The sequence below is a fragment of the Oryx dammah genome, unplaced genomic scaffold (genome assembly GCF_014754425.2).
Source record: "Oryx dammah isolate SB20612 unplaced genomic scaffold, SCBI_Odam_1.1 HiC_scaffold_2, whole genome shotgun sequence".
Taxonomy (NCBI): domain Eukaryota; kingdom Metazoa; phylum Chordata; class Mammalia; order Artiodactyla; family Bovidae; genus Oryx; species Oryx dammah.
The window spans coordinates 166,052,531-166,062,931 of NW_024070186.1; the positions used below are offsets into that span (position 1 = coordinate 166,052,531).

The following is a 10,401-nucleotide window of genomic DNA, read 5'->3' on the forward strand; positions in this document are numbered from 1 at the left end:
TTGCCAAAACTTATTCTTCATAACAACCTTATAATTTCACCCGCTGGTCTCAGTTCTGTCCCCAGAACAACAACAACAACAAAATTAAGACTTAACCTTCTACTCTGTAAGAGCCCATGGGGTATTTGAACATATCTCTTACCCTCGCTGAGATTTATCTTCTCCAGGCTGAATTTTCCTAAATATTTATTGAGACTCTCATCATACATTATTTAGATACTACATAATCCTGGAGGCTCTTCCTCTGGACATACTGAAGTTTTTAAACATTCATCTTCAAATATTACCCTCCCCCCAACTAAGTCAAGTCTCCAGATGCATTAGTGTTGCTGAAGACAGCATCAGGTGAACCAACTAGCCACTGCTCCTACACCTCTGCCAACAGAAGAAAATTTTGCTCCAGTGGCAATTATCCACTCTTGGAGAAGAATTTTGATTATGAATTTCAATCAGTGATGTTCAAGAGATGGCATATGACTCAGTTTGGGCCAATGAAATGTAACAGGACATCTGCTCTATTAAAAGGATAGAGAGAAGGCCCAGAATAAAGTCTCATGTCTCTCCCTTTTCTTCCTTTTATGAATGCTGGCATGTGAAGATGTGACAGCCGGAACAGAAGCAGCCGTCTTGTGGCCAAGGTGAACCAGCATCTGAGGAAGGCAAAACAGGAATGGAAGGAGCTGAGCCCTCGACGGGCTACTGGGATACTAAACCAGACCTGGGGCACCTTGTTAAACAATAAAACTAAATGTCCTGATGGTTTAAGCCAGAGCTGGTCAAATACTCTGCGACTTGGAGCGGAAGGGACTCCTAACAACAGAAAAGGTATAACAGAACTATCACCTCTCTTGATTTAAACATTATATTTCTAGAGATGTGGGCTTTACTTTTTTAAGAACCCTATCACTTCTTGGGACCTGCTGAGTATCTTGGTCAAGGCAAAACAAATGAGGAAATAAACAAAAATCCTGTGATTGAGGATCACAATTTCAAATGCTTGCAGAGACCATGCAGTTAACATAAATGTGTGAATCTGACTAGATGTGAGATAACAGGGAGCGAGGAGGGCTGTAGGGAACCTAAAAATGAATGCCTTGTCCAAAGACATTAACATTCAAGCATTTAAAAATACTATGCTGGTGAAATAAAATACTAATGCATCCATGAGCCAGATCAGCAGGCAGTCCACTGGTTCACGACTCTTACAAAAATCAATTTCAGGTGAGTTGGAAAGTCACATCTCCCTCCTCCTGCAAGAATGTACATCCTTAAACCCTTCAGTGCAGTCTGTAGTATGGGTATCATTTCAACCTGGAAAGTATCATTTCAACCTGGAAAGACTGTTTTGAATTTTAATTCCATCATCCAACATCTTAAATCATTTCAATTAAAGCAACCCTATTATTAACATCAAAATCTATATTCCCTCTTGACTCTAAGCCCCTTCCCTAAACCAACTGGATTTACAAGCATTAACTTGAAAGGATAATAAAATAAGAGGAAAAGAATAAGATCACAAGGATTCTTCAGTCAAATATCTTCGGGGCGGCCAGGTGTCCTCAGGCTGTCGCAGAGGTGCTTAATTCTTGGCAGAAAGAAAATGAGAAACTATATATGTCCACGGGCTTCCCTGGTGGCCCAGATGATAAAGAATACGCCTGCAATGCAGAAGACCCAGGTTCAATCCCTGGGTCGGGACCATCCCCTGGAGAAAGAAATGGCTACCCACTGCAGTATTCTTGCCTGGAGAATTCCATGGACAGAGGAGCCTGGTGGGCTACAGTCCACGGGGTTGCAAAGAGTTGAACATGACTGAGTGACTAACATACACACACACATATGTCTAGACCCAAAGCCCTAAGCCCAGTGCAAATATGTATTCCAATTGGTGGAGTTATTTACCATAAAGGTCACCTCTAACAGTCACTTTCACACTGGCCACATTTAATCTTCAGTTTGCCAAGATAAAGCTCATAGAAACCTAAAAACTCAAAGAAAGCTTCTGGTTGTCCCAGTTTAGAAATTATGAATTGTTTCATGTTGGACTCTCCCATTCTAAGAGTTCTATGAGACTCATTTCCAGTTTCTCCCAGGGAATAGCCTCCTATCACCACATTACCCTTCAGGTTGTTATAATATTATTATAATTTTATTATAACAACCCTTCTGGTTATTAAAAAGCACATGTACTACGGGATTCCCTGGTGGTTCAATTGGTAAAGAATCCGCCTGCAGTGGGTTCGATCCCTGGGTTGGGAAGATCCCCTGGAGGAGGGCATAGCAACCCCGTCCAGTATTCTTGCCTGGAGAATCCCCAAGGACAGAGGAGCCTGGCGGGCTGCAGTCCAAGGGATCGCAAAGAGTCAGACATGACTGAGCGACTAAGCACATACATGTACTTTGGAGAAAAATAAAAACCACAAAATATAGACACAATAACAGTAATATTCCTATAAGAAGTATATATTAAGAGCCAAGCACTAAGCTACATACTTTATATCTATTATCCCATTTAAATCGCACAACTCTAGGAAGCAGATACTTACTATTACTGTTCTCATCCTAAAGATGAAGACACTAAGGCTCAGAGACATGAAGCAACTTCCCCATGATCACCCAGAACCTGAATTTAAACACAGACAATCCAACTCAAAGTTCAACATATTAGCCTTGCTGTAATGATATTTTTTAAAAATGAAAACACCCATGAACAAACCACCCAAAGATAATCACGGCTCACATTTTGTTATGCTTGTTCCCAGCCTTTTCTCGAAGGCAATAAAATTTTCAGAGCTGGAAAGAGGTTTTCAAAGATATTAGCTCCCTAAACTTTCATTTTACAGAAGGAGAAACTGAGGTAGAGAAAGCTGAAGAGACTGTCTCAAAGTCACACTGCTATTTGGAAATGGAATGTAGGTGCTCACACTGTTTGTCTAGGGCATTCTGGGGTCTTCTGACTCAAGTTAACTAACTTGGTAGTTAGCGAACTCAAGCTAACTTGGTAGTGGCTTCCTGGAGGACCATGTTGAGAAGAACTTAGAGCTTGTGGTCAAAAAGGACAAAATGCTACAGTGGATTAGGGGTGGCAGCTGTGAGCGTAGCAATGCAGCTGCATGCATACCTCCAATTTTCCACCTCTCAAGGAGCAGTCTGGGAGAGAAGGAAAGCAACCCTCTTAACAAAGGCCAGCTTCTTTCTTTATCATATCAGGGGTCACAAACCCCAGTGCCTTCAGGACCAGCTCTGTAACATACATGAGTGAAGTGGGCAAACTGGAGTCTGAAGGTGGGACAAGCTTCAGGCCCATTTAAGGGGGTGCTCAGTCACATCCAACTCTTTGCAACCCCATGGATTGTAGCCCACCAGGCTCCTCTGTCCATGGGGATTCTCCAGGCAAGAATACTAGAGTGGGTTGCCATTTCCTTTTCCAATTTAAGGGGGGAGGGGCACTATTCATCTCCAGCCACCTGTCACTATGGGGAGAAGCAAGGCCAGCGTTACCAGGCCTTCTGATTTTCCCAAAGAAGCATGAAATTTGGATTTTAAAAAAAATCAATGTGATACTGCCTAACTTTAAAACGTTGGCAAGTAATTCAAATTTAAATAATTAAGGGGCAGCTTAGAACAAACCACACTAGTTAGTAACATTATAACCATTCCTTTTCATGATGGCCTTATCAGAAGCCAACAAGCCCCTGTTATAAATCCGAGATTTTCCACACTCTTTCTCTCTGTCATTATCTTTCCGTCTCCCTCTCACTCTACCTAGAGAAGCATTTCCCATGTGAGGCTACCAAAGAGAAGATGAACACTCCCCCAACCCTGCCAGACCACATCTATCAAGGGTCCAGGTGATGAGCAGGGAACCCCCCACCCACCCGGGCCCCATGGAAAGGTCACCGTGCCTCTCGGGGTGGTGGCTGGTTCTCCATGACTTCTGTGAGGAGGCGTGATGACTGCATCTGACGTGCCTCATGGAAAAGGCTGAAGATAGGGCTCCCCACTCACTCTCCCAGGAACCACCTGATGTCTCTACAGCAGGATCTGAGTGGGCTCCATCGCCCTTCTGATGTGTGTGTCTGCCCTTTCCAGGAGCTTTCTGAGTTTAATGGGTAGGCTCATCACTCCCACCCAAACTCGGAGCTGCCGGGTTACGAGTGCAGCAGCCTCCTACAGGTGAGCTGTTACTCAGCAGAGCTATGGAGGCCTTTCATATGGAAGCCCTCAACTTCTGTTAATCTTCAGGATGGCTAGTGATTCTCTGCCCACTAGAGAGAAGAGGAGACTTGGCATACACCCATGAAATCAGTCAGCATTTGGGAACAAACACTGGGTGGAAAACCCTGACCCACAGCATGGTCAGTTCTTCCAGAAACTGCAGCAAGCTGGCATCCAAACCAGTGACTTGACTCACTCAGTTGCCATATATTTACCCAGAAACGAAGGCAAAGAGCAAAGATCAGTGGAAGGTGCCCAGAAGAACACACATGCAGAGCACAAACCAACCTTACTAAAGGTGGGAAAAACAGAAGAAAAGTTTAAATCATTGTGGTATACACAGAACATTCTGCACCATTTAAAATCATGTTTGAGAAGTCGATTTAATGATAAGGAAAAATTCCAAGACTACACAATCAAGTTTGAAAGAAATAAAAGCAGGTTGTGAAATATAACTGGGTCAAAATCAGAGAGAACACATTCAGCTGCCTCCCTCTTCTGCTCCTAAGACACAGAATTTATAGATCAAACTTTAGATATCTCAAAATTTATAAAATGCTGCTTGAAAATAGGGGAATCACAGATCAGAAATAGAAGGTGCTCCCTAAAAATAAATGAATCAAAAGATGAGACTCTACAATTTCAGGAGGAATCAAAGTGCATGGGGGAGCAAGTCTGATATGAGGCATGGGAGCAGAGGTCCCAAGATTTACCAAGGGGACGAGGGGCAGGGCTGGACCCAAACCATGCAGCTAACCGTGAATGGGGACGAAATGTCTGCACCATCCACCATGAGTCACAGCCACAAGGACGTCCCTGCATGTGTAATGGGGCCAGGATGAGAGCACCTACAGGAGACCAGGACCCAAGCCTGCACCACAGAGTGTACAGAGCAGAAAAAGAGCTCTGAGCTGAGCTGTTGACAAGACCTCTGGTTAAAAAGCACACCAGCTTATAGCCACAGGGCAGAAGAAGCCATAAAACTGACTTGACAATAAGTTCACAAACAAAACTTCGAGAACATATGAGGATGTCCAATGATCCAACTCTACAAAACAGAAGAGTTCACACGGGAAGAAGAAAAGATGCTAGAGCAATCAGAGCAGGACTTCATAAGAAGTATTATTTAAATCCTCGAAGGGACAGAAGAGATTTACACCCACAGCGAGAAGAGGGTTCAATAAAACAAAAGCAGGAAGGTATGAGAAGGTATTGTTTCAATAAAACAAAAGCAGAAAGCCGTTATGTATCTTAGAAATAAAATGAATCAGTGTTGGAATTTAAGACTCCACAGATAGGCAAAAAAATATACCAGACGCAAATGAAGAGAGCTGGTTAACTAGAATAAAGAATTGAGGAAACACCGTACAAACACAGCACAGAGAGACAGAGAACTTTAAAAAAATGTTTCGGATACAGAGAAATTATCGAGAGACTACAAGAGAAAGAGAAGGTTAGAAAGGTAACATCCAACAGATAATGGCTGAGATTCTTCCAGGATAAACAAAAACCCTGGATCTTCTAAGAAAGTCCACCGGATGCAAAGTACAATAAACAGAACAATATACACACACAATATAATCCTGAACTTACAACTAAATGGTGGTGGTGGGTTAGTCACTCAGTCGTGTCCGACTCTTGTGACCCCGTGGACTGTAGCCCGCCAGGCTCCTCTGTCCGTGGGATTCTCCAGGCAAGAATACTGGAGTGGGTTGCCATTTCCTTCTCCAGGGGATCTTCCCGACCCAGGAACTGAACCCAGGTCTCCTGCACTGCAGGCAGATTCTTTACCGACTGAGCTCCGAGGGAAGCCCTTATAACTAAATACATAGAGCTTAAAACGAAAGAGATCCAAGAGTCCACAGTGGTTACCCCTGGCGATAAGATTTAAACAGAGATTTTTATTTTCTTCTTTAAACTTTAATACACTTTCTAAGTGCTCTGTAATGAAAAGACATTATTTTTATAAACTGTCTGTGGAGGAGGAATATCATTATTTCAAATATACATATACACATAAACACTTAAAAAAAATCTGTCCTCAAGGAACTTACACTCCAGTAGAGGAGATAAAAAGTATATATAGAAATAATATATAAAGCAAAACCCACGCAGTAACTGACATGGATGGATGTAGCTAAAATGTAAGCCTTGCCTTTTCCCTCTGGTGGAGCAGTTAGGAATAAGGGGGCAAGGGGAGGAGGTGAGGACATTGAGCAGCAACATAAAAGTCCAGTGTGTATGCTTGATTTACTAGGGCTGTTACTAAAACCAGAGTGTATTTCATGTGCATGGGAACAAAATGGCCAGACCAAGGTAAGGTTAGAACTCTATCAATATTCACCATTATTTTCACCTCTAATTATATTTCAAGACCACCCAGTGATAGAAGCAAAAATTAATATCTCCATTGTAAATTAAATTAAATTAAACCACAAAAATGTGCCACTTCACACATTTCAATTATTACAAAGCTCTGTTCTTTCCTCCCCCCACCCCCCACCAAGGGTAAAGAAGATTGGGGAAAAGGTAAGAACTGGGGAGAGAGGCTCAATTTAATTGATAGTCAAATTAATTGCCATTCTTATTCACCGAGACTGGATCATGTTACCAATTTAGAAGTGCAAACAACACAGGTATGTGCTGGGCTTTACCAAATGATGTCATCTTACGGAGGGACAGAGAGGTCTCAGTGGTTTGGGGAGACTCGGATTCTGTGGCCACAAGACCAAGGGCACACCCAACCGAACAAGGTGATGCCCATGACTGCTTCTTCAGAGCCAGACTGCAACTCCACAGAAATGGGCAGTTAAGACACAAGCCAACTCAACGTGTTGCTAATGGAAGGAAGGGCTGTTCACACCCCAGATGATCTCTTCCCTTTAACACAATCAGGTTTCCCGAAATCCCACTCCTCAGCCCCACTCCTCTTAACATCACTTGCACATCTCACATAGGGGACCCAACATATACCCTAATGTTTCCCATGGCTTCTTTGATTTCCTGCCATCAAAACCAACTCGGAAAGCCCCAACAGTAATGAAGACCATCCAACTCCTTTCACCACTTTTAAGCCAAGGCACCCTTTTATTCCTCTCCTCTCCACCCCCTCTTAAATCAGTTTCTCATCTTGACATCTCTGAAAATGTCCTTTCTCATTTTCCTCTTGCCCTTTCCTGAAGTCCTTTTTCTTCTTTAAGTGGGATCACACTCATGTCCAATCCCCATAAGGCAGTTTAATTCTGCAAGGGAAGATGCTTCCACCCATATCCTCTGGACTTCTCAAAACTCCCTTCCTAATACCCTCTTAGGTCTAGTAAGTCAGAGCCAAACATGGATGGGTCACTGCATATGAAGGGGATGCTAACTATAAGCCCACTTCTGTTCCTGCTTCTTTGCCTATAGTCAGATGGGTAAGTCAGGTAAGAGCCCAAACCCCACATCTGGCAACACTTCTCCTACTCAGCTTTTACCGTATTTCTCCACTGATTGTGCTGGGCCCTAGTCGATACAGAAATTTCACTTTCAATATGGCTCCTGTTTAAGTGCATGTTGCTCCGTCAAAACTTCAGAAGAGAGAAGGAATCAGTGGTGATATTTAAAGCCCAAATCACACTCCAAAACCCTGCTAGGAAATGCTGTTATTCTCCTCCTTTGTGCATTCGTCAGAAACCAGAGGACCAGAAAACCAGAGATCTAGTTCCATCACGTATCGTGTGGTCTTAGCTAAGTCTTTAATTGCCCTGAACCTCAATCTCTTCACCTGAAAGTTACAGGATGATCTAATAGACTCGAAGACCTTTTCCAGTTCTGAAATGGCCACATATCAGTGGCAAGCCACAGCTGTTCCCTACTTTTTTCATCCCAGAAAGGAACCCCCCCCCCCCCGCCCCCCCCCCCCCCCGCGCAAAACTGAGAGGTGGCTGGGAAAATACTCAATCACACATAGGAATTCTGCTAGGTTGCAAACCATTTAAAAGGAATGTTTAATAAGATACTGCATCAGTTGTGTATTTCAACAGAATGTGCCGCAGCCCAGGAGACCTGAAAGAATTAATACGGTTCCCAAAGGAGCTGGTGGGAATTGCTGAGGCAGAAGCAGTATTTGATTTGATGAATGTAAAAGTGCTTTGAGAGCATCAGAGGCAACGTGCTATGATAAACGTCTGCTGGCTCCATTGGGATGTCTCCTGCTATCTAAGGAACACGCTCCAAAAAGGTCTCGGGGCTGGGGGCACCTACAGCACACAAGTACATTCACACTTCCCTTCCTGACAGCTCCCCATATCTCTTCCAGGGCTTAGATAGAAGCACAGGGCACCCACAAACACCAACCCTCCCCTTCTTTCTCATTCTTCACCTTGCTTCTTTTCCACCTGCACTTCAGCACAGTTCTCAAACCAGGCCCTCAGAACATCTCACTCAAATCTCCAGACCCGTCTTCTCCACACCAACACCCCCAGGTGATCCACAGAAAGACCCTCCCTCCCACTCTAAGCCATGAGATCTGGACACCTTTCCTTCACTGGGACACTCTCCAACTACCGATATCAAAACCCATCCTTGGGAGCCAACCCCTCCATCTGAGGGCCTCAGAGCCCTGGGCAGTCCCACCCAGGTAACAAGTAGGAACACCCAACACCACCATGCTCTGGGTCAGCAGTCCCTTCTCTCCGCTCATAGCCACTCCCTTGGAGAAACACAGACCTGTGTGCCCTTAGCCCGGAGCTCCTCAGACTTCCCACCCCACTTCCTCTAATTGTAGAGAGTCTGTGGAAACATGACATTTTTCTGCCTTTTTCTGTTTCACCTAAAACTTTGCATTTTATTCCACAATATTCCCACGTTTGATCCTTTAAAAATAGTTTCCATGGCTTTTAGTAGGGGAAAAAATAGACATTTGCCACAACACAATCAGGTAAAACTGATACTGTAAGAATATAAACCTTATTGTTTCAAGTTGCCCCCAGGCTCACCTCTGTGCACCACCTAGCCATCTCTAAGCAATCCACCACCCCTTTACTTCTGCATTTACTGAGTTCTTCCTGGCGCACCCAAGGTGCCTCCGAGTACCCCCACTTTCAGAACCAAACCAAAAGGCGTTTCCATTCGATTCCAGGTTGGAGAAGCAGGACTTGGCTCTCCCCAGGGTCGGTGGCCACAACCCCCTTTCAGATTAAGACGGACGCCAGGGGCTCCCGAAAATTTGCAGTGGCCGCCATATGACTGGCGCGCGCTGGGGTCCTGACAGCCCGTCGCCTCCCGGCCTTACCTTGTCAGCCATGATCATAGATGCGCCCCCGTGGATGCCCAGGATGGGAATGAAAGTCTGTGAGGAGATAAAATCCAGCATCTGGGCCACGGCCTCCTGGTCGGTGTCATCCCCAAACACCAGGCCATGGATGCGCGCCCCTGACATGAGGTCACACACGTGCGTGATGAGGCTCTTGGGATCCGTGCGGTTCATCAGCAGCGCTACTACGTTCACGTCCAGGGGCAGCCCGGCCGCCTGCTCGGGGCCCCACAGGTTTCGCAGTTCACGCTCCGTCACGTCGTGGCTGTGACCCAGCAGCACTGCGATGTTCAGCGCCGGGGGACCCTTCTCCGCCGCCGCGCCCTGCGCCGGACCGCGCCAGACCAGAAGGGCCGGCAGCACCAGCAAGGTCCAGTAGCCCAGTCTGCCCATACTCGCCACTTACGGTCCCTGCAAGGTGGAGAGGAAGAGTCAGCGCCGCGGCGGTGCGCGAGGGTTCTAGAGGAGGGGGTTTACCCACCCAGCCCCTTGCTCTGGGAGCCAGGTACGGAAACCATCCCCGGGGAGAGCTGTTGGAGTCTCTGACTCCATTCCCCATCCCCTGGCCATCCACGTCCCTCGACCCATCTGCAACTCAGCCCACAACTCCAATCCGAGCTGATTCTCTTTAACTGTCCTCAAACCCACCTTCGCATTCAGCCTCCTCTCTCCTCGACTCAACCCACATCTCCCACCGCACTCCCTAAGTGGGACCACTTGGCGACTGCCCCCGACGTAGGCGCACGGAGCAAACCCTCCACCCACCCCTCTCCCACCCCCGCGAGTCCAAGTTACCGACCCCGCCCCCTGCGAACCCGGCGCAAACTACCGACCAGCCCCAGTGTGCGGAGGCGGCCGAGCAACGGCGCAAGGCTAGTTGACTGGCCCCG

The 10,401-nt window shown here is 45.9% G+C and overlaps 1 protein-coding gene across 1 annotated transcript; it reads right to left on the minus strand.

Annotated features, from left to right (window-relative positions):
• Positions 1–8,132: 8,132 nt before the first annotated feature.
• On the minus strand, positions 8,133–9,977 carry LOC120855639 (glutamate receptor ionotropic, NMDA 2A-like). The gene has a single exon (XM_040230185.1). The coding sequence runs from the start codon at positions 9,902–9,904 to the stop codon at positions 9,395–9,397; it is 510 nt and encodes a 169-aa protein (XP_040086119.1). The 5' UTR covers positions 9,905–9,977; the 3' UTR covers positions 8,133–9,394.
• Between the last annotated feature and the right edge of the window lie 424 nt (positions 9,978–10,401).